This window comes from Orcinus orca, chromosome 8 (assembly GCF_937001465.1).
Source record: "Orcinus orca chromosome 8, mOrcOrc1.1, whole genome shotgun sequence".
NCBI lineage: Eukaryota > Metazoa > Chordata > Mammalia > Artiodactyla > Delphinidae > Orcinus > Orcinus orca.
Genome location: NC_064566.1, coordinates 75,374,581 through 75,402,489, shown reverse-complemented (window position 1 = coordinate 75,402,489; position 27,909 = coordinate 75,374,581). Strand labels below are relative to the sequence as shown.

General features: G+C 34.1%; 1 protein-coding gene across 1 annotated transcript in view; it reads right to left on the bottom strand.

Moving 5' to 3' along the window:
* CNTN5 (contactin 5) overlaps positions 1-27,909 on the bottom strand; it is a 1,406,915-nt gene that overhangs the window by 395,583 nt on the left and 983,423 nt on the right. Inside the window, exon 7 of the mRNA XM_049713144.1 lies at positions 24,633-24,728. Within this exon, the coding sequence (XP_049569101.1) occupies positions 24,633-24,728 (96 nt within the window). The remainder of the gene's footprint in view (positions 1-24,632; positions 24,729-27,909) is intronic.

Genomic DNA, 27,909 nt, shown 5'->3' with positions numbered 1-27,909 from the left:
AGGGGAAAAAATGAAAATGCATATGTGGAAGGTGACCAAGGAAATCCTAATAATATTGACATTGTTGAAATACTATACCTAATAAATATTTATGATTAGATAGTGTCATAGTATCTTTATGAGAACACTAGGGTGCTGGCCTATATGGGGCCATTCCAATTTTAATAACTTTGAAATACCATACTCTTTTTTTTACTTATCCCCTTTGGCTTTCTTTTCCAATTGTACTTTTGTCAAAGAGTAGTTCATTAGTTTATTCAATATCTTTATTTCTGAGAGTGAGTCCTCTTCAGTAATACTGATATTTTGAGGATCTTAAAAACTAAAGAGTATAAACTGTATAAACATATTACCAATGTAAAATATTATCTTGATGCAGTAAGTTTCCTGTTATCTGGATCTAGGCTTCTGCATCTCAGTACCATTGGTATTTGAGGCCAGATAATTTTTGTGAGAGACAGTCTTGTGCATTGTAGGATGCTCATTAGCATCCCTAGCCTCTACCTTGTACCCACTAGTTGCCAATAACATCTTGCCCCTCTCCACTGCCTGTCCCCACTCCAGTTATGATGATGAAAAATGTTTCTAGACATTGCCAAATGTCCCTTGTGTGGGAAAGTATTCCTGTTTGTGAATCACTGCTCTAGATTAATCTAGAAGTGATATATTCTGATTAACCAACCATTTGAGTTATTTGGTAATTATTGTATTTAGTTCTATTTCATTTTATAAATTATTAGATAGATAGAGAGATAGATAGAGAGATAGAAAGATTAAAGCTAGCTCCTTTAATTTCAGTTTTATTTTTAAGGGCAGAGTACTATGCCTCCTTCATGATTTTAGTTCTATAATATATATATGTAGACTAGGTAATCAGCACAGTTTGCTGAATTGAATTAGAATTAGGAAACAATCATATCCATAGCACAGAACGATGAGAAACTATTGTTTACTTTTGATTGAATATATCAAAATACATCAAAAATTTTTATACTGTTCCAGGTTATTTTTTCCCTATTAACTGTCAAAATAATTGAAAAAAATGTCAAAGACTGGGTTGACTATATATTGACTCAATGACACAATATAGACACTATCAGATTGTCATTTTTCTATTCCTTATATAAAAGGTAGAAGGGTCTAGAAGGAAGTTCAGTTTCATAAGCAGTCCAGTTGTTTGATTCTGCATAAATAATTCACCTTGCAAGCATACAGACTTGTAAGTTGTGTGTGAAATCTGAAACAATGCATTTAATTTACTTCTTTTTACTCAGTCATTTGAGATTACTTTTTCCCCACATTCAAAAAATAATGAAATATGTATTTCCAGAACTTATTTGATTGTATTAAAAATGAAGCCCATATAAATTAATTCAAGATAATGGAAACAAAATGCAAATTTATAGTAGAAATAATATAAAAGGAGGAAAGAGTTTGCATGAATATTTAAGGTACATGGGGTCTGAACTAATCAGAGAAGAAAGAAATAGGTTTCTTATATTGTTAGAGAAATTTCCAGATCATCAAATCACTGTTTTAAGGCATATTATTGGCATGACTCATAAGATTCCATATTTTTTACATTTTTTTGAATACAGAAATTACTGTAGAAATTCTGGATGGCTGGTAAATCAGTTCAGTTGAAAGCAGTCTACTCAAGGCAAAGCTACACAAATGTCTGTGTTTACCAGAGGTAATAAATCCTAAGAACTCACAATCTAGAGTGAGTCAAATCAAGTACACACTAACTCAGAGACAAGACAGATCTTTTCTTTCACCTAGATTTCTAGTTTTTGATTGTTTAAGCCTTGCCTTCACCATTTATTCTCTGTGTAACCTTGGGCAAGTTACCAAATATTCCTCAGCCTTTATTGTCCTCTTTTGAAAATGGAGGTATACGTTGCTTCATATTATTTTGTAAAGATTAAATAGAAGTAACTTAAGCAAAGTACATAGCTTCATGCTTGGTGCCTAGAAAACATTTAGTAAATGAAATTATGTTATTAATTCAGAATGTCTTTTAGCTAAAGAAGATTTTTAAGACAGGACAAATCTATATACAAGGACAAAAATTACAAGGTTATCCTAACTCAATTGGTATTGAATTAATAACCTATTTTTTTCCCATTTGGCTTGGCTTAAAATAATTCAGGGATTATTCCCCAAGGAGACACAAGATCCTATTGTTGCAAAGAATGAAATTTTCTCTTAAATGTCACATAGTAAGTGTTTTAGTACCTATAAATATATTAAGCACTTACTATGTGCCAGGCATTTTGCTAACCATTCTCTATTGTTTGTAATAATATTATTGGTTATCTCAGTTTTATAGAATTGAAACTAAGAATTGATAAAATTAGTTTGTTTGCTTGTTTGTTTGTTTTGTACAAGACAGACAGAAAGGGATATAGTTCCAACTAGAATCTTAGGAAGTAACTGAAAATGTGAAGACTTCTCTAATTTAGGGAGTCCCTCGGCCTACGTGAGAGCAGTTTTGCAAGCTTTAATTATTAGCACAGAAACTATATTAGCACAAATCACACCCCCTCCTCCATAAAATCATTCAAAATCTGAGTTCTTTGTTGATTTCTTTTCAATACTGTTCTTAGAAAAAGGTGACAATATTTATTTTAAAAGCTTTAGAGACCAATTGCATGATACCAGCTTACCCAAAACAGAAAGCAAAATTCTATATCTTTAACAATAGGTTTTTGGAAATTTTCATTTATTAAACACAAGGAAAGATATAAAATGAATGGTATGTATTTTCAGTGCAGGATAAACCTTCTGCAGTTTACTGCTGCCTGGTTCAATTTCTAGATTAAAGACATTCGATTAGTTAAACTTCAGACTGAAGCACTGTAACATTTAGGAGTATCAGTTTCCATTGAAAAAGCTGTGCTGCTATTATAGCATTTTCCTATCTTCCTGACCTGTTTGTCAAGCTTCAGACTGCAGCTGCACACAGGCTTAGAAAGAGCTCATTTCCTAAGGGAAAAGCAAAGTTCTCAAGTACATTAAAAATTTTAAAAAGTCCATAGTTTTCCTTTGTCTTTTCCCCTTCTTTCTCTTGTGTCCAATAGAGAGCCGCTGAAATGGCACCCAGAATGATGTTGACATAACCTGGATCACAGACCAGGAACATACATCCCTGAAGCACAGCCCTGTCACTGCCGGCCTGTTCTGCCTGCATCGGTACTGTGTTAATTGGGCGAGGTCAGCCAGTTCTCTCTCTCTCCAGACTTTCATTCTCCCCAAGGGGAAGAACGGTTCCAATGAATGATCTGCCATGTCTAAGGGCACGCATTTTCGAGGCTTGTTAGCTTAATGCCTCTTTGCAATATGTAAGAACAGTGTAAGAGAAACCATTTACATCAGTAACCTCCAGACCAGCTTTACAGAACAATTTTGGGACTGCAGCTCTTAGCAGCTGACTTGTCCTCTCCCCAACATACATGGGCATATTCTAATTAGAGTCACACTGCTTATTATATTTTTATGGGTCTAAGGGAATTCTCCTTAATAAGATACTAAAAAAAAATTGAATAGTTTATCTTAAATACACAAATTTAGAAAAATCATAGAACTAGCTAAAGAATTATTTTACCCTTTTCTCCTCATCTACAAAATAAAATAATAATATAAAGACCTATTTTATAGGTATTGTTTTAATTTGATTAATCCATGCATGAGCTTAGACTCGTGCCTCTTATTCAGTAAGAATTCTATAAATATTGTTTTCTTTTGCTTGTTTTTAATGAAGGAATAGTTTTCTACATTTCCCCGCCTAACATGTGCTTAATGTTTAAGGAGAAGCCCACACTTAAGACAATGGACTTCTATCCCAGCCTAGGCTGTTTTGGTTATTTACATGGTGAGACAACAATGACAGCAGTGCTTGAGATTTTACTTTCTTCATTTCCTTAGTCACATCTGGCTGCTGATCCATAGAGACTATCATCCTCCATATTCCCTGACCCTGGCTGGGATGCCAGCCTACCAGTGGGCTAGAGAGAAATAAGGCTGTGAGATCTGATATTGTTCAGACTTTTTAACAAGGTTCACATATAACCCTTTCACTGTTACAGGAGAGTCTGGATTTCTTCTCATCTAGTCCAAAAATGTTATTTGCAGCTAAGCACCTAGCAGCAGGCAGTGTCCTTTTGAAGAAAGGAAAAAGAAAAGTTGAAGGCATTCAAAGGACTAATTAGATAATGCTTGCCTAGCTCCTATTACTCTCTGAAGAAAAAAAAAAAGGAAACTAGATATAGTCTTAGAACTTTACTAAATGGAAACTGACAATATGTTTGCTTAGGCAAAGTGCTAACTGTATTTTAAGTGAATCAGCCAATGGGCAGGAGAATGTTTATTTCCTCCCCCCCTGCTATTTCTCATCCTTGGTAAAGATTTTTTTTTAACCTCTGCAAATGTGTTCAGCAGGAGGTAAAAATAATGACGGTGCCTCTGAACAGTGAAGAGACTGGAGCTGTGAAGTTGGAGCCCTTCTACTTTGTAAAGTATCTTTCTTGAAATGGGTTTGATGGAGGAATAGGAATCTTTATTCCTGTTAGAAGGACAAAATGAAACTAGAGAAAGGCAGTCAGAGCACATGTGAGGGAAAGGCAATGAATGCCCTTTACAAAACTAGGAGAGAACTGAGTTCCAGCCAGCCAGGATGAAAGAGGGGCCAGGGAATATAGCTGTACCTTCTGCTCCACACAGGACCTACTCTACAGAGGTCTAACAAAGACCAACAATTTGAAGTTCAGAGGTTTTGCAAAGAGTAATACTAAATAGAACTCAAGTGGACTAAGGAGAGAGCTTTACAACTAGTGCAGGGGTGACTAGATGAAGCTAATTTACATTGTTGCAGTATTTTTGGAGAGCATTTTGACGATACTTGTCAACCACCTTACTGCTGATTCTCTCACAAGGAAATTCCATCTCTTGGAATTTAGTATAAAGAAATAATTTAGAATATCTGCAGATATCTATAACTGTTAATGGCAAGGCTATTTACAGCAAAATAAATATTTTTATAAAGCTCAAATGTCAAACATCAGGGTAGAGGTTAAACAAATTATTTTTTGAAATACTGTGCAGCTATTAAAATAAAAATGGAGATTAGACATGCCATAATGTTTCCAATATATTGCTTATTAAAAAATCTAATCTCTAATGCCCTAAGTCATGTACTGTATATAAAGAATTAACTTCTATCCTATTCATTAGAATTATACTAGCTATGTACTATCCTTGAAAGAACTGAGAAAACAGCCATTCAAATCATCTTCTGCAGCGTTTAATTTCCTTGTGGAACTCTGATTGAAAAAGGCTAGCTTTAATACACTACTTCCAGGTCACATTTTTTTATAAACTCTAAAGAATATCAGGAAGTTGCTGATCTGTTAATCTCCTTATATCTTAAATAAATTATAAAGATACTGATATAGATATAAATATAGATATATATGAAGATAAATATGGGTTGGAGATGTAGTTTATCCTTCTTGATATTATGACTTTTGCAACATAAACATTTGTATGTTTTCAGGATTTACAAACTTTACATTATTTATCCTTAGTTTATTTTTCAATTTCATCATAGATTATGTCAGTTTTGTTTGAACCATTATTTCGTCTACTTCTTTGAAAGGAATGGAGGTAGGGAGGAAAGTGCTAATAATAATTTAGATAATGTTTACATGGGACGAATATAAATTCTGATGTTTTATGTCATGTATGCATGGTGCTCTCAGATAAATTGGGATTTTTACTAATTATCAGTTGGTATTCAAACTGAAAGATATACATATATCTGAAATATGTGCAGCTGGTTAAAATTTCAAATGATTCTGTCTGGAGACTGCATAGATATAGCTAAAACACTCTGTGTTCTTCAGATTCTTCAAAAGATTCTTCAAATAAAAGAAAGAAAAAGAAATACAACCACTGTTATTTTTATAATCATTTCAGTGACATCAGCATTAGTGATCTATTTTTTTTACAGACATGGAAAGGAATCTTAACTCTGAAAGGAAGCAAATATGTGTGTTATAAAGACTCCATATTTACAGAAAAGACAAATGTATTTATCATTCCAAAAGGAAAGAAACAATAGATACTAGCATTAAAATTATGTACAAATTTTCATAGAATGATAGCAATATAACAAGAGTAGGAACAAGATTTTCATACAGCTACATATATATATATATATATATATACATGCTAAAAGCAAGCTACATTCCTGGAGAAAATGAAGATTATGTATGTACCTGTAATATGAAAATTTAAAAAATCACACGAGGACATATATTCTTCACTCAAAGATTTATACTCCAATGCTCACAGCAGATTCAGTCATAATAGCCTAAATTTGAGAACAGCCACCATCATCAACTAGCGAATGGATAAACAAACTGTGATACATTGAAACTATGCAATACTATTCAGCAATCAAAAGGAACTAGCTACTAACTCAGTAACATGTATGGACCTCAGAAACATTATGCTAAGTGAACGGAGGCAAGCTTATAGACAACACACTGCATGATTTCCTTTAAAAGAATTTCTGGAGAAGACGACACTTAGGTATATAAGGTAGACATTAGTGGATGCTAGGGATGGGCATTGGGGGAGGAAAGTGATTGGAAAGAGGTATTAGGGAACTTCCTGTGATAATGGAAATGTTCTATGGCATGATTATGACTGTGTTTATATGACTCTATTCTTTTGTCACAAAGCTCATTGAATTGTACACTTAAAAATGCTAATGTTCATTATATGTGAAGCTAATTTAAAATCATCCATATTTAATAAGTGATATAAAATAAAAAGTATTAATGATTAAAATGTTAATTTTCTAATTTAGAGCATATTTAAATTCCTAGGTGAAGATAACATTTTCTATTTATTTCTATTCCTCTACAGTAAGATTTATATTGTGTGATTAAATAACTATATCACTACATTTAGTTCCTTGAAAATAAAATTATAAAGAATGATCTTTTCTGAAAAATACAGAAATGAATGAGCTATTTAAGATGGGTTTGTTGGACAACCTTATAAGTTGTTTTAATAAGATTAATTAGTAGTATTTATTGAGCAGCTGATACATTCAGGACTGTGTTAGCAGATTATAAAAGATACAAAGATGCAAGGACTACCTCCATCAAGTAGAAAAGTTAAAATGTCAGAAATGACTGTCACACAGTGGAATATGTGATAAGAATTAGACTAGAGAAGGAAACTTGTTTGTAGGCACTTAGGAAATCTGATAAGAGAGTGGGAGTAGAGAAGGATGATCGTTTCTTAGCTGATCCGAAGAAGATAAAGTGAGGGAGGTATCATCATCAGAATCACTATTATGGAATATTTACTATTTATCAGTTACCAGGTTAAGCACTTTACTTGCATTATCTCATTGCATCTTTTCACCTACCATATACATGTAGAATTTTGAAAATAGGAATTAGAATAAGAGCAAGTTGTATTACTTTGCCAAAGTCACACCGTTGGTAAATGACAGAGTTGAGCCTTTCTGACCCCAGAGTGCAAAAGTTAAAAAAAAAAAAAAAGGTGCAGGAAGGGAATTTTGGGTTAGATCAGGGATTGGCATACTCCAGCCCACAGGCCATATCTGATTTGTCACCTGATTCTTTTCTTTTTTTTCTTTTTTTCTTTTCTTTTTTTTTTTTGTTTTGCGGTACGCGGGCCTCTCGATGTTGTGGACTCTCCCATTGTGGAGCACAGGCTCCGGATGCGCAGGCTCAGCGGCCATGGCTCACGGGGCCAGCTGCTCCATGGCACGTGGGATCTTCCCGGACCGGGGCACGAACCCATGTCCCCTGCATCGGCAGGCGGACTCTCAACCACTGTGCCACCAGGGAAGCCCTGTCACCTGATTCTTTATGGACTGTGAGCTAGAAATGGATTTTATGTATTTAAATAGCTGAAAAAAATTGAAAAGATCAATGAAAAGCATATAGAAATCAAATGCTAGTGTCCATAAATAAAGCTATATTACAACAGAGCTACCCTCATTCGTTTTTTGCATGGTCAATGGGTACTTTTATGCTACGGGGCAGAATTTAGTGGCTGTGACATAGGCTATACGACCCACAAAGACAAAAATATTTACTATTTGGCTATTTACAGAAAAAGTTTGCTGAACTTAGATTGAGAGGAATTTAAGTTTGGTGGGATAATGCTTAGGTAAGTAAGCTAAATTCAATGCAAGTAGGAAGATTTCTCAGAGTAGGAAGCAAAGAACTGGACTATGGCATTGTTGACCCTATTATTTTCTGTGATGATCAATTTTCATTTTAAAGCCAGCACCTGCTATTTACTTTCCTTGGCTTTTCTGTTTTGAATTACTGTGATTGCTGTCTGTTTCTCTCAAAGATCTATGGTACTATTTAATTACTTGAGAAGAAGTTTGGGAAAAGTAGTACCAAAATATTACTTTAAAGTATTATATTAGATCAGAGCTCTTTGTATTCCTATTTTTAAGGGTTGAAACTGAGGCTAAGATAAGTTGTATTTCTTGCCCTGTAAATCAACATTCTAGTTATGATATAGTTAGGATCCACACTCAACTACATGACTCCATTATGTGTGTTTTTCTTTTTATCATCTTCTTTATTGGATCAGAGTCAATGAGAAAATATTGTTTCTTTGGTATATCAAAGCACACTAGAGGAAAGAAGTATTAAATTTTTCAAAAAATACGAGGACTTTTAATTTGTAAGCTCATCAATTCAGTCTACCTTGGCTGCATTTTACCACGTTAATTTGACTCGTTCAACTGCCTTGCCCAAATCAAAGTGGGAATTTATATCAGCACAACATGAAAACACGAGTTATTTCCAGTAAAGTAATAACCAAAGGAGTGAGCAGCTTGATTTCCTGGCCCACTATTTCCCACACTCTTCCGTGTAGAGTAACTTATAAAAAGGGGGAAAAATAGACTATTTTAAAGGAGCTGGAAATACATGGTGAAATATGATTAACAACCAAAAACAAATAAACTTGAGCTGCTATATGTAGAAACTAAAATCAATATAATAAGAGAAAAAGAGGGTCATTGCAATGTTCTACATTTTTTTCTCTTCTACTGTGTCTAAATATTCTAAAACAAACTCCAGGTTGAGGTGTTTGCTTTGTGATATTTAGCTTTCTATGTATAAATTTTGTCAGATGGAGTTTAAAAAAAAAAATTCCAAAACACGTTGAGCTTACCTTTCCAGTGACATCTAGAGAATACAGTACAACAGAGTGCATGATAAGAACATATATTTTAAAACTGATTTGTAAAGATTTTAAAAGAATGTCAAAGTTTATCTGTTGATAAGAGCCAAGTTCAGAAACTATTAAGCAACCAGGTAAAGCTCTTATTATAAATGTTTTACTGGCTATCAGTGTTTGGGTGGAAACAGACTCTTTCTGTATAAATTTAAGGGTATAAAATATGTATTGTTATTTATTTGACTCACATAGGAAAGCATGCATAGTAAAAAATACATGATTCCTTTATTTCTCTATCGTTTCATTCAATATGATTCTATTATCACGTATCCGGTCAGGCTTCTAAATAATTGTTGAGATACAAACTTGAGCATTGTATTATTCTGTTTGGTAAAAATATTAAAATTTCTATATTCATACTATTTACTTTCATATATTGTTTATACAGTTGATTTTGGCAGTGCTGAATGTTCAATTCAGTTAACAGTTTGGTCAAGTCGGTAAAAATAATTGATGAAACTACTTATTCATTTAAATTGGTGTAACAAACAGGTTGAACAGTGACCAATGTATACACAAAATAGAATTTTTCAATGAAATTTCAGAATGAAGCTGTGGAAAGCCCATATTATGTAAACAAAAGGACACTGGGCTTGGGATTACACATGGGTGAATCTCTGTCATGTTGTTTGTTAGACATGGACTTTAGAGAAATTTCTATCTGAGTTTCAACATCCCCATTTATAAAGAGGAGGTAACAATAATAAACATACAAAGCAGTGATAAAGAAGAAATAAGATACTATATAGAAAGTGTAAAATATTGGTTTCCTTTCCTTCTCTTTATTCTAAAGAAGTGGATGACCCTCATGAGAACTTGACAATGTAGTTCTCTGTGTCTGTGTCCAAATAATGTAAGTCATGCCCCCTTGATAACAAGAGATTTTAGGGAAGAAAAATCATAATCACATAACAATAATGACAAATTAATTCATCACTTTAAAAATTAGTCCCAACAATACTCTTTCCTTCTTAGTACTAAAATCTACCTTTTTCCATCTTGCCAATCTCTTTTTTTTGTCAGTTGTTTATAACAAATGAGGATACAGCGTTCATATATTGCAAAGTTAAACTGCAAATCTTGAAAAAGTTGTAGATTTCAAGGCAAATTTGAAAAATGGCTTCGATCATTAGAGCATAGTTACTAACAAATGAAGATGTGATGAAGTGCCCAGAAACTCTGCAAGAATGTGGACGTTACATGATTGAACATATAGTGATTTGAAATTGAATATTGATAGAGGCCTTGGGAAGATTGCTGAATTCCTCAAGTATTTGGGGAACAATTATTTTTTGTGATCTTTGTAGGTACAAAAGTTAAATATGGAGCATGGGGTGTCATGCTATCTTATAATTTTGTAGGAAAAAGATGCTAAAAAATACCTTTTTGAGTAATTTTTTTTTCTCAGAGTTGTAGTTATTGCAGAATTTTTAAGTTATGAGATTCAGATTTTAAAATGTAAAATTTCATTTTTTAAAGAATAAATATCAACCAAAATATTTTGTTTTCAACTCTGTGAAATTGTGTTCCTGTTTTATATAGAGTTGCTTTAAGTGAGTGATTTCTGGTACCAACTAAAGATGAAGAGTCCCCCTGAATGGGGTTCAAAATCAATATACAAAATGATGTTACATTTCTATATACTAATAATGAACTATAAGAAAAATAAATTAATCAAACTATCTCATTTATAATTTCATTAAAATAAAATACCTAGTAAAAATTTAACCAAGAAGGTGAAAGATCTATACAATGAAAACTGTAAGATACTGATGAAAAAAAAAAAGAAAAAACAAAGAAGTGAAAAGATATTCTGTGTTCATAGATTGGAAAACTAATATTGTTAAAATGTCCATAATATCCAAAAAACCTACAGATTCAAAGAAATCTCTGTCAAAACTCCTATGGCACTTTTCAAAGAAATGGAACAAACAATCCTAAAATTTGTATGAAACCACAAAACACCCTGAATAGCCAAAGCAATTTTGAGAAAGAAGAACAAAGCTGGAGGCATCACAGTCCCTGATTTCAAACTAAAAAACAAAACTATAGTAATCAAAACAAAATGATAAAAGCATAAAAGCCAACTCATAGAACAATGGAATAGAAAAGAGAGCCCAGAAATAAACCCAGGTATATATAATCAATTCATTTATGACACAGGAGCCAAAAATATACAATGGGGAAAGGCAGCCTTTTCAATAAGTGATGTTGGGAAAATTGGACAACTATATGCAAAAGAATGAAACCGAAACACTATCTTAAACCTCACACAAAAGGTAACCAAAAATGGATTAAAGACTTGAGTATAAGACCTGAAACTGTAAAACTCCTAGAAGAAAACATAGGGGGGTAAGCCCCCTGACATAGGTCTTGGAGATGATTATTTTTTTGGATCTGACTCCAAAAGCAAAGGGAACAAAAGCAAAAATAAACACATGGGATGACATCAAACTAAAAAACTTCTGCATAGCAAAAGAAACCATCAACAAAATTAAATGCAACCTACTGAATGGGGGAAAATATTTGCAAATCATATATCTGATAAGGGGTTAATACCTAAAATATATAAAGAGCTCATAAAACTCAATAGCAAAAAAAAAAAAATCTGATTAAAAAATGGGCAGAGGATCTGAATATTTTATTTCCAAGAAGCCATACAGATGGACAAAAGGTACATGAAAATCTGTTCAAAATCACTAATCATCAGGGAAATATAAATCAAAACTGCAGTGAGATGTCTCTTCACACCTATGAGAATGGCTATTATAAAAAGACAAGAAAGAACGTTGGCAAGATGTAGAGAAAATGGGGGCTTCCCTGGTGGTGCAGTGGTTGAGAGTCTGCTTGCCGATGCAGGGGACATGGGTTTGTGCCCCAGTCCAGGAAGATCCCACATGACACGGAGCAGCTGGGCCTGTGAGCCATGGCCGCTGAGCCTGCGCTTCCAGAGCCTGTGGTCCGCAACGGGAGAGGCCACAACAGTGAGAGGCCCATGAACCACAAAAAAAAACACAAAAAAACAAAACAAAACAACAAAAAAAAGAGGTAGAGGAAAGGAAACCCTTGTGCATTTTTGATAGGAATGTAAATTGGTGCAGCCACTATAAAAAAGCAGTATGGAGGTGCCTCAAAAAATTTAAAAATAGATCTACCACATGATCTAGCAATTCCACTCCTGGGTATTTATCTGAACAAAATGAAAACACTAATTCAAAAAGATATATGCACCTCCATGTTCATTGCAGCATTATTTACAATAGGTAAGACATAGAAACAGCCTAAGTGTCCATTGATGGATAAATGGATAAAGAAAGTATGGTACATATACACAAAGGAATATTACTCAGCCATAAAAAGAATGAATCTTGCCATTTGCAACAACATGGTAGGACCTTGAGGGCATTATGCTAAGTGAAATAAGTCAGACAGAAAGAAAATAAATACCATATGATCTCACACCTGGAATCTAAAAACAAACAAAAGCAAGCTCATGGATATAGAGAACAGATTAGTGGTAGGCTGAGGCGGGGGGTGGGTGGTGAAATGGGTGATGGTGGTCTAAAGGTAAAAAATTTCTAGTAATAAAATGAAGTCATGGGGATGTAATGAACAGCCTGATAACTATAGTTATTAACACTGTGTTGCATATTTGAAAGTAGCTAGGAGAGTGGATCTTGAAAGTTCTCATCACAAGAAAAAAATTTGTAACTATATATGGTGACAGATGTTAATTGGACTATTGTGATGATCATTTTGCAATATATACAAATATCAAATCATTATATTGTACACTTGAAGCTAATATAGTGTTATTTGTCAATTATAACTCAATTAAAAAAAAGAGACAGAGGTCCTTTAAAGATAGAGGTCCTGGTGACCTTTTGCTTCATTGACAGAGTTCATTTTTCCATTCATTGATTCCTCTCCCATTTCAAACCCTCAGATTCACATTTCCAAGTGCCACTCATCTTCCAGTTACCTTGTTGTCAGTTTGATGTCAATAAATCCCTGCAAACTGGTACTTAATGTTAGTACATAACGATTTGAGGTGTTATCTCTCTCACAGGCATTTTCATTCTGAAGAGGATTCTTGAGGACAGATCCACAGGACAAAACTGAATTTAACGCTTACTATCATCCAAGCATTGGGCTAATTGCTTTACATAAACTATCTCTTAATTCTCACAATGATCCTGTGACGTAGTTTTTATTACCCCTCTTTACAGGTAAGATAAGACTTACTTTAACAAAGTCAACAGTAAGTGTCAGAGCCAGGCTGGGAATCCCTGGCTGTCTGAGTTTAAATCCTAGGTGAAATATTCTGCTATAGTATAGTTATTTGGAAGTAGAGACTACCTAGTAATTCCTTTATCATACTAGATGGCCACCTAGTTGCATTCTCTGGATTTGTTAACTTATACATCATCCAGTTCCACAGTGGATTTGAGGCTGGTGACCTTGTCTACTCATCTTAAATTAAGTTGAGATCAAAATATTTTCTATCTAAAGAAAATAAAAACAAAAATTTTTTTTTCTTTAATACTAAGTGTCTCTGCTGGAGTTTTACAGCTCAGACTTAAGTACTAAAGGCCTCCTTTGCTCTATCCTAATTAAAACTTCACAGAGGAGTCACAGAGCTAGAGGAAATGCAGGATTGCTTTAGCAACCTAGTTGCTAAGTTGACTTAGCATCTGGAATAGGACCAGGGCCCTTAGTCATTCAGCGTCCATTGCTGTTTGAGTATTTTTCTGAAATGAGTAACTTATTTACTAGAGAGTGTACAAAGAGAGTGTTTAAGGGACAATAAAGTATATTACTCTCTTGTGTTTGCTGTGTGCAGGTCATTAGCTTTGTTATAGTTCATTAATTATAAATTCACCTATATTCTATGATGATTCAAAACACACATGCAGACATAAAATATTAGTCTGTAAATCTTCATGTAATGCCTCTAATCCAGTTTCCTTGGCACTTCCTATATAACCAATTATTATATTTTATTCTCCTTCACTTTAAGACTCAGGATACATTCAGCACTAGTATTCCCCATTTCCCCATTAGTGTCACGGAGTCACCACAATTCTGCGATTGAAGGAGGGACAGTAGAGGGATGGGTAGGTTTGGAGAACATGTTTGGGGGAACTGGACCTGTGTCTATGGTTTTGAATTTGTAGGGAGCCAGATATATCAGATCAGGCATTTATTTTGCCTGGGACTCAATCACACATAATTTTACAAGATTACCAAGGCAAAACGATACTAGGCTAGTAGAATTGAGAATAAGCTAAGGGTCTAGGCAGTAGAATAAGGAAAATGATAAAATGTTTTTGGCAAATAAATTTCTTAATTATTATGCTTTTTATCTAGATGCAGGTGACTTTGTATACTGTGGTGTTTCTCTTATTTTAAGTCAAGTTTGTTGGGACTGGGCTTGCATCTTTTAAGCTCTTCTTACACCTGTCTCAGGACTTAGTAGAGATTTTTGCAAGTAACAGAGATGCCAAATAATGATTCTGGTTCTCTTCTCTTGAGGATGTAAGTTCTTCTCTTTTTCAACAATTGAGTCTCTGGTGTTCCTGGGCATATAGAAGGTGCATTAAACATTGAGTATTCTAGATCTTATATGTTTGAAAACTACAGCAATGCAGTCTTTAAATAGTCAATGAATCTTCTGCATCTAAGCAGTTAACTTAATCCTAACAAACATTTGGAGGTAAAAAGTGTGAACTGTAGATATTTTTAATTTCAAGTTAATCTGTTGAAATTGTGCCAGTAAAATCACAAATTCTGTCAGTAATTCACAGCTATTTAAACTGGTTGGTATCATAGAAACAGAACAACTATTTTTTTGTTTGTTTTATTAGTTTTTTCCCCATATTGTTTACTATAGCAAGAGAAATCATGCTGTTCACGCTGTAAACAATCTCCCTGAGAGATCCCAACCAATTTCATAATCAATCCTGAGACAACTATGCTGATTATGCCTAAAATTATAGTCTCCTGCCCAGACCCCTTTCCTAGATTTCAGACTTATATATGAAGTTTTCTGTAATATCTATACGTACCTAACACTTCATATATCCACGACTCAGTTAAACGTATTCTATTATAAAACAATTTTATATCTTAGCCATACACTTGCATTCAGATTCTGTTTGACTAGTGAATGAATGAGTGAATCAATTAATCAGCAAAACAATCATATATAAAGTGATCAAAATAATTTTAAATAGGCATATTAACATTTTACAAATAATTTCTGAAATAACAGAAATAAAATTGTAATTTTGAAATGAGTAGAAGGAAATATGCATTTAAAAACCTTCCATTAATTAAAAAAAAAAAAGCCCATGAAAGTGAAATGAGGGCAAATAAATCATAGAAAAAGCAGGGTAACTAGTATAAAATAAGATAGTAGAAATAAATATAAATAGGCTAAATTCATTAGTTAAAAGATAGTGATGCATCTCCTAGAGTAAAGAAAATAATAACAAAAATAAACAAATGGGACTGAATTAAACTTAAAAGCTTTTGCACAGCAAAGAAAACCATAAACAAGACAAAAAGACAACCCTCAGAATGGGAGAAAATATTTGCAAATGAAGCAACTGACAAGGGATTAACCTCCAAAACATAAGGATAGCTCATGCAGCTCAATATAAAAAAAAAATCAAATAAACAACCCAATCTAAAAAGGGTTGGAAGACCTAAATAGACATTTCTCCAAAGAAGACATACAAATGGCCAAGAAGCACATGAAAAGATGCTCAACATCACTAATTATTAGAGAAATGCAAATAAAAACTACAGTGAAGTATCACCTCACACCAGTTAGAATGGCCATCATCAAAAAATCTACAAACAATAAATGCTAGAGAGGGTGTGGAGAAAAGGGAACCCTCCTACACTGTTGGTGGGAATGTAAATTGGTAGAGCCACTATGGAGAACAGTATGGAGTTTCCTTAAAAAAATTAAAAATAGAGCTATCATTTGATTTGATTCAGCAATCCTATTCCTGGGCATATATCTGGAGAAAACCATAATTCAAAAAGACACATGTACCCCAATGTTCATTGTAGCACTATTTACAATAGCCAGGTCTTGGAAACAACCTAAATGTCCATCAACAGATGAATGGATAAAGAAGATGTAGTACATATACACAGTGGAATATTGCTCAGCCATAAAAAAGAACGAAATTGGGTCATTTGTAGAGATATGGATGGACCTAGAGTCTGACACACAGAGTGAAGTAAGTCAGAAAGAGAAAAACAAGTATCGTATATTAATGCACATATGTGAAATCTAGAAAAATGGTATAAAGGAACCTATTTTCAGGGCAGGAATTGAGGCACAAACGTAGAGAAAAGATGTGTGGACATGGTAGGGTAGGGGGGTGGGATGAATTGGGAGATTGGGATTGACATATATACATTACCATGTGTAAAACAGATAGCTAGTGGGAACCTGCTGTATAGCACAAGGAGCTCAGCTCAGTGCCCTGTGGTGGGATGGGGGAAGTGGGGGGAGGGAGGTCCAAGAGGGAGAGGATATATGTATACCTATAGCTGATTCACTTAATTGTACAGCAGAAACTAACATAACATTGTAAAGCAACTATACCCCAATTTAAAATAAAAAACATAGTAGGCACTCAGTAAGCATTCACTGAATGAAAAACTAAGTAGAATATTTGATATAATAAAATAAGCATTTTTTGAAAGGCTGATAAATCCATTGTTTAAAAAAACCTCTTGTTTGTGTTCATGGTATAAAAGTTTTAGTATAGCTTTATCCAAAATATATATTATATGGTATAAAATATAACAAAGACTGAAATCCTGCTTCCATGATTTATTAAAGATGAGAGCTTAAGGGTTTCACTTAATCTTTCTAAAGGGCAGATTCCTCATCAATACAACAGGGATGATAAATAATTGCTAACTCTCAGATATTTTGCAAAGATTACATGGTATAGTAAATGTGAAAATGTGATTGTTATATTGCAAAATGCTATATTCATATATATTTTTAACTACAACCTAACACTTTGTACAAGAATTTTAAGTTCCACTTTGGTGTAAACTTCTGAGATAATGCTTATGGACAAAATAGAATAAAAAATATTTAAAGTAAAATAGTAATTACTGATTTTTTATTTAAAAGTATCTATGGTGATAACCTCTAAACCTTAAAGTATTTCTGTATTTGGTTACAGGTTTTATGAGGCTTATTTTTACATTTTCACAGAGCTTTTTTTTATAGTATAACCCTGAATTTCAAAATTTCTAAACTGACAGAGGTGATTTTTTGGCAACCAGAATCATTTTCAGCAGATGTGCTTAACAGTCTAGAAATATATATCTATTTCCTGGTAAATGAATAACTACTTCAGTATCCAATCAAGATGTTTTTATTCACAGATGTTACTGACAGGAATTAATATTGCTCTCTTGGGAAGTAAACAGGGGAATTTAGCAAATGAGTCAATCCTAGCTCTTGCTTTTATTCACAGAAAAAAAAATGTGCATGTATGTCCATTTGAGATAATGAGTAAATGGATTTTGGGGCTATTTCTGAATATTATTTAATCTTCTTTGATGTATAAACTATTTACAATTTCATATAGTTGCTACTAAATCTTAGTAACTGTTATACTTTGTAATAATATTTGAATATGATATTATGTGACCCAAATATCTGTCATAAATATGAGTTGGTTATGATAAACTAATCACAGGAGGCTAATAGAAACTGTCTAAAGCCTTATAAAACTCTTGTTAGAATCAGCACATTTATTCAGTTATTGAACATGCATTTACTGAATACTTACTAAATGTCAGGTAGTGCACTAAATATTAGAGATACAAATATGAGGTGGAAAGTTTCATACTCTTAAGGAACATATAATCTACTAGAGGAGATAAAAATATTAGGAAACTTTTACTTCCAACACTTCACTTAATAAAGCTCTGATAAAATAAAATAATAAACTAATTATGATTTGAAAGAAGGAAGTAAAATAAGAGTGGGGAACAAAGCAGAATCAAGCATCAGTTAACCAGGTATGCTGTGCTGATCTACATGGCTATTTGGACTTGACAGAAATTTGGGTCTCAGATTCTAGTACATCTCAGGGTATTTACTCATTTCACAGTGCACAGTTGCATCCCACCAAAACAAAGGCAGTTGTAGAGGCTGTTGCTAACTGGCGCCAGACCAGGGATGCAATCACAAGGCCTCTCTCACTGAGTAGACCTGGCTTATTCTTTCTACACTCACCCTGCCTCTTCAGCAAGAATTTTTGACTTGACTTCCCCAAGACATTTTCAAAGTTCTCCTTTTAATTGATTAAGCAAAGCATTAAGATTAATTCACTATTTCACAGTGTGATTGTGGTCTCAACTAATAAATCCAATCATTCAGGTTACAGTTTGTTCTTTTGACAAAAATATAAAATGTTCCATTTTATTCTTCCATACTGATGATGTGAATCATGTTTCATTTATCTGTTCTACAATTCACAGCATCAATCGAGAAAAAGATGAATGGTAAGAAAAGTTTTCTTACTATTGAATATATGGCTGATCTATATTTACTTCTTCTTGTTTATGATTTCTTTCTCAAGGTTTCTGAGAGTTATGTATGGGTTAAAATCCTTGGCTAACTTATTTATGAATGTTATGCATATATTTACTCAACAAATAATTTTTGAGCTCCTACTCTGTGTGAGGCACTGTTCTAGGTATGGAGTTCAACTCTGAACAAAAACTACAAAAATTCTGTCCTCATGGAATTTACATTCTAAATCAAGGAGACAGTGAATAAATGAGTAAGTAAAATTGTGCAGTATATTGAAAGTGATGAGCATTATGGAGAGAAAGAAAGTGGAGGAAGAGGAAAGGAATTGTGGAGGTGCAATATCAAAAGAGGAAAATCAGGAAACTGTTTTACCAAGAATGTAAAATTTGAAGGAAGATATGAATGTGAGGGAGACATTCATATGCCAAGCATAAGAGGGATCAGGCACAGGGAATAGCAACTGAAAAGGCTTTGAGGCAGGACCATTGTGTAGTTACTTGTGGAGCATCAGGGAGACCACGACTACATGTGAAAAAATAGGAGGGAGAATAGTAGATAAGGTCAGAGAGATTACATGGAGTCAAATGGTAAGGACTCTCTAACCCACTGTAAAGACTTTGGCTTTGACTCTGAATAAAACGGTGTATTAGACAGCTTGGGGTGCCATAACAAAATACCACAGACTGGGTGTCTTAAACAACAGAAATTTGTTTTCTCACGATGCTGGAGGCTAGAAGTCTGAGATCAGGGTGTCAGCATAGTTGGTTTCTGGTGAGAGCTTGCTTCCTGACTTGCACATGGCCATTGTCTCACTATGTTGTCATAATGAGGAGAAAAAGAGTGAGCTCTCTAATATCTCTTCTTATAAGGGCACTAATCCCATTATGAGGATCCCACCCTCAGGGCCTTCTATACACCTAGTTACTTCCCAAATACCATCACACTGCGAGTTGGGGCTTCATATGAATTTTGGGGTAACTCACTTCAGTCTTTAGCAGAAGTTTTTGGAGAGTTTTAGGCAGAGGGGTGACATGATACAAATTAGTTTTAAGGAATCACTCTTAGCTAGTATGTTGAGAATAGATTGAAAAAAGGTAAAGGCAAAATGAGGGAGCTTAGTTAAGAGGCTACTGCAAAAACCCAGGTAAGAAATGATGGTAGTTTATACTAGAGAACTATCAGTGGAGGGTATAAAAAATGGTCAGGTTTTGGATAAAATTTCAAGTAGGGCCAATAAAACTGATGGTTTCTATGTGAGGTGTGAGAGAAAGTGAGAAGTTAAGAATGACTCTAAGGCTGATGAATTGTAAGAAATGAAATTGCCATTAATTGAGGTGGAAAAGACCTCAGATTTGGGGAAGATATAACCAGGAGTTTAGTTTTAGTCATGGTTAAGCTTGAGGTGCCTGTTAGCCATCCAAATGGAAATTTTGAATAGACAGTTAAATATACAACCCAGATTCCTGGTTGGAAACATATGTTTGGGAGATGTCAGTACTTAAAGATCATTGTGAGGTGAAACCTAAGGGAGTGCGGGTATATTAAGGAAAGAAGTTCAAAGACAAGCACTTACTTGGGGGACTGCAAGATTAAGAGTTTGAGAAAATGGGGCAAAGTCAGCATAGGGGATTACGAAGTAAGGTAAGGGGAAAGCAAGAGTGTGTGGAATCTTGCAAGAAAGTATTTTATAAAGGAAAGAGTGACCAACATGAAAACTGAAAATAAGCCAAATGCCATCAACTGAGGAATGGATAAACAGAATGGGGCATATCTGCACAATGGAATACTGTTCAGCAATATAAAGTAACAAACTACTGATAAATGCCACAATACGGATGAAACGTAAAGAAACATTAAGCCAAATAAAAGAAGCCAAACTCACACACACACACGTGGCTGCACATTGTATGATTCCAGTAAAATAAAATTTTTAGAAAACGTAAAACTATAGAGATAGAAAATAGATCAGTTATTGGGGACATGGGCAGACATGCCTTTGTGAAATAATGGAAGTTCTAAGACTGGATTGTGGTGATAGTGACACAACTGTATTAAATATATGAAAACTCATTGACCTGTACACTTAAACTAGGTGAATTCCCTGGGATATAAATTGGATCTCAATAAATCTATTAAAAATATAAAGAAAAAGACAGAGAAAGAGGGCAGAGAGACAGAAAGAGACAGAGAGACCGCACTGGAGTTAAATTGGATAGTGCATGTACAGACAGAGCTTTTGAAGAGTTCGCTATGGAGAGGAGCAGGAAAATGAGGTAGTAGCTGAAAGAGGACAGGAGTCAGGAGACATTTGCTTTGCTTTGTTTTGTCTTTAGATGAAGTAGGGGACAGTATGGTTGCACCCTGTTGGGAATGACGCAGAAGAAAGTAAACAATCTCTGGTAAAAATGTAGAAGAGAGGAAAGAGAATTACTGAAGCGATTCTTTAAGTAGATAAAAAAGGATGAACTACAGTGCACAAGTTAAGGGATTGGCCTTAGAAGCACAGCAATGCATCTATACTAAAAAAGAGAAGTTAGAGTGTGAATACACATGTTAATGAGTGTGTGACTTGGTGATGAAGGCTTGTGGAAGTTATCTTCTAATCGCTTTCCTTTTACAATGAAATGGTTATCAGCTGAAAATGAGGATGGGAGAAAAATTGAATGATGGGAGACATTGAAAGTTTGACAAAATTACAGTGAAAGGACTAGGTTTGGTTTTTTTTTCCCCCTTAATTCCTGGTCATCATAAGCGCACTTGAAATTCATAGTTTGTATTTTAGATTTAGACTAGTCTGCATAACTCTCTATTTTTTCTACAGTCATATTAAGCTGAGTAGTTTCAGGCATGCAGTAGGCTGAAAAGTGGATTTACATCGGGATCAGGGCTTTGCTGACTGTCGAGTCAGTGTGATGAAGCAAAGAGAGATGAAGAAAGCAAGCCTGTATGCAAGAAAATGATAATGATTGAAGGAGAAAAGTAAGGATCAAAGGAGGGGAAGAAGGGTGAAAAGGAGGTAGGATCAATGATTTGTAGATTTCAATGAGGTTAAAGGATTCCTGGAATCAGGGTACTATAAGCAGTGTGCAGAAGATAGTTCATGCTACTCAGAGAATAGATGCTTGCAAATGAGGTAATTATGAGATTGTAGCTGTTGGTAATAACGGATAAGTGGCTGAGATTGGTTGTAAAACAAGACCATGGGAATGAAGAAAAGAAGGTAAAATCTTCAGGAAATGAAGAAGAATGACAGCAACAAGAAAGTGTAGAGTTTGATGACTTGAAATTTTAAAAATTGAGGGGTCTTTTTTTGTAAGGAGGAAGAAAGGAGAATGGGCAATGAGGAGAAGGGAGGATATATGTTCCAATCTCACACTGAATGGCACATACAATTTGGTAGAATAAACAGTCATAACTTTAAAGAGCTGCAGTGGGAACCATGTCTTCAGGGATTTCAATTGGAGCCAGAATGTAAATGCCATGTTCAACAAAAAAGCTAAAGATATGCTATAGGATTTGGCTGATCAGAGGATAATTACCCATCTGGTAAGTGTTAAACATTGGTCTAGATGCTGAGCTACTCCTGTTATTCTGTGTCATGCATGTGTCCCCCAAAACTTTGCTGTGCTAACACTGATGTTTGAGTAGGTCATTCGGCATAACACTTCAACATGAGTATCTGGTAGAATATAACCTCTCCTACAATTTTAAATTATATAATCAGTCTAATATTTCTTATGACGTATACAGTAGCAATCAGCTGGCTTTGCTCTTGCCGACTTTATTCTTGTTGATCTCAATCAGATATTGCATTTTTATTTATTTAATCAATTATTAATACATATTCTTATCTTATGCTTATCATGTATGCAATTCACTATACTATTTTTTCCCATTAGAAAGCTTCTGTATATAGTTTTCTCTGCCAATTGGATAATTTGTCTATGTGTAATCTTGCAGCTTTGTTTCTTATATTATCCTCTCTCATTTCATTTTTTAACACATGTTCCAACAGCCTTGCAATATAGATTGTACCTCAGAAAAATCTTACTTTTTCTCCACAGGGGTCACTGCATATTGTTAACCCCTGTAAGCCTGGTGATGAACAGCTTCATCCTCTGTAGAGCCTGTTGCTTTCTCATCCTCCTTCTTCTCCTCCTCCTTTCTCTCCTCCCCCTCCTCCATCTTCCCCTCTTTTTTTTTTTTATCTCTAACACTTACTTATCTAATACTTCTCTTCAAACAAATCTAATGACCCACCATTAGACATAACATGTATTAATTCTATAGGAGTCTCCTAAACCTACTAAAATCCTTTTTAAAAAGGTGAAACAGGGCTTCCCTGGTGGCGCAGTGGTTGAGAGTCCGCCTGCCGATGCAGGGGACACGGGTTTGTGCCCCGGTCCGGGAAGATCCCACATGCCGCGGAGCGGCTGGGCCCGTGAACCATGGCCACTGAGCCTGCGCGTCCGGAGCCTGTGCTCCGCAACGGGAGAGGCCACAACAGTGAGAGGCCCGCGTACCGCAAAAAAAAAAAAAAAAAAAAAAAAAAGGTAAAACATATAGGTAAGACTAGAGATGTTTTCTGAAACTGCTCACAAAAGGATGGGAGTGACTGAATTGACATATAAGAATTAGGTTGGTACAACTCAGAAATTATTCCTCATAGTGATTCCTCTGAGTTTCAAAGCAGAATGTTTTCAAAAATATTTTCCTGTTGAAACATAGTTTACTTTTCTTTCAATTAAAAAGAAAGTTAGGAGGGTAAGATAAAGATGAGAAATTTTAAGAAAACTGATAGAGGTCTAATCATAATTTATGATAAGGATTATCTATGGTAGAACAAAACTGAGCCCAAACACTACACTAATAATACAACCTAGAAACAAATATGGCTTACTTTCACGCTAAACAAAGAAGAAAAATTGGTTGAGTTACCAGGATCCTGAATTCTGTTTACAGTTGTTAACTCTAAAATCTTCATAATTTCTCAGGTAGAAATAGATGTTTGATTCTCTCTCTCTCTCTCTCTAATTGATGCTGTCCTTTCTTAAATTGTATTATAGGAAAACTATACTGAGGTACAAAGAGGCACTCATCTCAAAGTATAGGACTCAAACATAATGGGTATATTTTTCTGTGAGTTAGCAAAAGGTAAGATAATTAACCTGAGCACTGTTTACTATTCTGTTACTCCAAACCCCAAGAAGTACTTACCTATTACCATGACTTTTACAAAAAAAACTCAAGTAGCAAGAAAAGAACAAGTAAATTATAGTTTTGTATGAACAAAAAAATTTCTTAGCAGTTTTTGTTCCAGTGTGAAAAACTACACCATAAACAACCCAGTTTCCAGCTTATCTTCTGAAACAAGATGCACAGTGGTATTTAGTTAACTCAACTCTGACATTACAAATAATTTTGAATAGTTTTTACTCTTTCAGCTTATCACTTTCCTTGTACTCCAAGCAGTATATTCCTCACTGGTGGCAGGCAGAGACATAACCAGGACAGTCAACACTTAGAAAGACAATGAAACAATCTTATCACAGGAGCTAAGTCTCCTGCCCAATGGCATTTAGACTCTATGGTCTTTAATTACTCATCCGGTACTCTGATACATGTCACAAAAACCATGCACATTTCACCTGAATGTTCCCCAGTCAATACCCTGTCTAAAAGAATGAGCATATAGTAAAAGAGAGCAGCAGCAATATAGAATGGGATCCGACTGTACCTGGTGAATGAGGCGGAGGAGAGCACATCAGAACAACCCCCTGGCCTTCCCTCACAGAGACTGCACTTCTTGTCCGGCCACTAAAATTTCCCAGATCTGTCAACATAACACAGCATTTAGATGCAAGGCAAAAAGGAGCTTAAAGAATTACTATTTTGTAACTTGTACATACTTTTCTATCATTATTCAGTGAAGGTTTCTTTTTGTTTGTCAAGCAGTGATAGGAAGGCTTTGACAATAAATCTCTACCATCCAATTTTAAATACCACAATTTTCAGATTATATGTACACTCCTAATTTCTGTGTATAGTGCATACAAGTTGCCAGTGTAGGAATAAATTAAACAATACCTTTATAACTCATTAAGTAGTTATTTTACATCTTTATAATACTTTCTGCATATTAATTTTTCTACCACCAATTGAACCCACTGATACACAGTAAGAACAGAAATAGAAGTGGTTGGAGTGCCTGGCGTCCAACCTGCTGCTTCATTATCTGTCGTGCTAGGAACGGTGTGTAAAGCCAAGCATGAATTTGCCAAATTAGAAAGACTTGTGCACTCAAGCAAAACATAATGAAGATATAAGGTGTTCTTTTCTATAAATGTAAGTTTAAAAAATCATGTTACTTTTATTTTATGGAAGCCTGGAATAGTGTGTACAAATTAATTATACTCATCCATTTTGATTATTCTAGAAGTATTATAGTTATCAAAACACTCACTTGTATGTATGAAGGATTGGGGTTCAATTGTCTTCCCTTAAATTATGTTGCATTTGCACAATTTAAAATATTTTCCTAAAAATAAAGTGGCCTTAAAAAAAGAATGATAGGCATTATTTATATTTCTTTTATCATTTATTAATCTATTCATAACTCAATACATATGTACCTTTCCTTTTTTATTGGGCTAGGCTGGTCAAAGAAATGATTTTTAGTTTCTTGGAAATGGTAGGAGTTCAATATTTTTATAAATAAACATTGTCCCAGAATTCCCAGTTTGTAAAACCATATTCTCCTGGTGAGAAATGCTTCTTGAAAATGTTCTGCCTTTCCTGTCATTATTTACCAATCATAAAAGAGATTTTTTTCAAACTTTTCATCATTTCATGCTAAAATAGTATATTTCATAATAATACAATGTAGATCTTAAAATTTAATGTCTGTTAAACTGACGAATGATGAAAGTAAGCAGTTAAGAAAATATACTGAATGGATATGAAAGAGATAAATCATTAACTTTAATATTATAAGAGGGATCGTATAACTTATTTTTTTTGAGATATGGGTTACAATTTACTTATTTGCTGAATTTACAATCAAACCTTTTAAAATACATTCAAAGTCATTAAGGACTAATAAACAGTAAGGGCATAATGAATAAAAAGAGAGGAATTCATTATTGAAGAAAGTGTTTAGGAATTTACACACAATTCTGCATTTCACTGTAGTTAAGTGTCTAATAGTTAATATAAATAATAGATAAAGTGACAATACAAAAGAGAAAGAATAATTCTATTTTTACTTTTTTTGGTGGCTTGAAAAACATACACACTAACTTCTAATAAAAGTCACGTTCATTCGTTTTCAAATTTATATGATTCATGGCTTTAAACTAATGTGCATTGACCTTTAGAGATAGAGGCTGCCTTTTTTTCCAACAAATGACCTCAGTCTGATAACAAAGCATGACAAGGTTTCCCATTTGACTTCCTTTGACTACTCTTAGAAACACAGCACAGTGAGGCAGTGGTTGCAGTGGGGCTGTTATATCTCTTTAGAGATTATATGGTTTTATTGTCCTCTTTTCATCTTCATTGAATTTATAAATTCTGAAAAGCAATTTGGATATCAATTTATTTTAACTGAGTTTCTTAAATGTTTTCTGAAAAGTATATATATAGCTTCCAATACATTTACTACAAGTTTATATTGTGCTTATTATATTTCAAATCAACCTATGGTAGCTAAAAAATATTTTAATAGCAAACAGTCCTAAATGAAGGCCTATTTCTGATAAATTGAAGTACAAGCATGGCCTAGAAATTAGACACAAAAAAAGAAAAGAAGATTATACAATAATTATGACCTGAATTGTGTTTTGAGATCACAATGACCCAAAAGATAACACTCAGCTCTAATTGCTTTATTTTGTATCATCAGTTAATACAGGTACAATTAACATTTTCTCATGGAATTTTCTCTGTGTCATTATTTCCTAGGAGCTATAGCACCAGCAGTACAAAGGTAAATGGATTTTTTTCAACTGTGAATAGATTTTTTTTTTCATAAAGACATATAGAGAAATACTAAAAAGAAGCCTGCACTTTGAAGGAGAGTGTGTTTTCCTCATTTAAATCCTTCCTCTTAGGAAAAAGAAAAAGGGTAAAACACTATTATTTATAATGTAAAAGTGGTCCTCGTGTCAGGCAAGATTCTGGTTGATCTGAGACCAGACTGATGTGAAAAAATTCTTGGTTGGAGTGGGGATGGCAACTAGAGAGAATAGTCTGAGTAAATATACAGCCAGTTATTTTGATCTCAGTGTGAACAGAAAGCAGTTGGTTTCTTTGGAGGTACTCATCATAGAACTTAGTTTGAGTGCTTATCACATTATTTTAGTAAGCATTCTATTATATCTAGGAGAGAAATGAAAATAAAGAGAACAAGAGATTTTATGGATGTGACTTTGATTATTTTTTGTCACCTACAGAAGGGAAAAAATACCTGTTCCTATGTTCTATTTTTGATCTTTAAGGGAAAAAAATGAGTAAAAATAAAAATCTTAATACAAGGACTCTAAAATTCAGTTTCAAAGTATAAACTGAAGTAAACTTCTTTCTGGACTTAGTATAAAACACATGGACAAACGGACAAGTAATAATCTGGAGGAGAAAGTTTATGATCAAGAATCACAGGGCCTCAGGCCTTGTCTTTTCTCTGACCCTTTTTCCAAGTTCAGAAACTCATGCAGAGTTTGAGAGTGGAGCTTTAACTAGAACTGTGGCTTACAGAATTATTACACCTATTCATCCTAGGTAAACTATGCAAAGAAAAAGAGGTATACAATTAATGATGTGACTGAGACACTCACATGACAGAATATAGAGTTGGAATGTGTGATTGGAAGCATATTGACCATACATAAGACAAATCATTTCCTTTATTCATTTAACAAATATTTTTTTCAATGCAAACTATACACCAAATACTATGTTAGGTACTGATGATACAGAATAGCTGTAAAGGAAGGATGTATATAAATGAACTAATC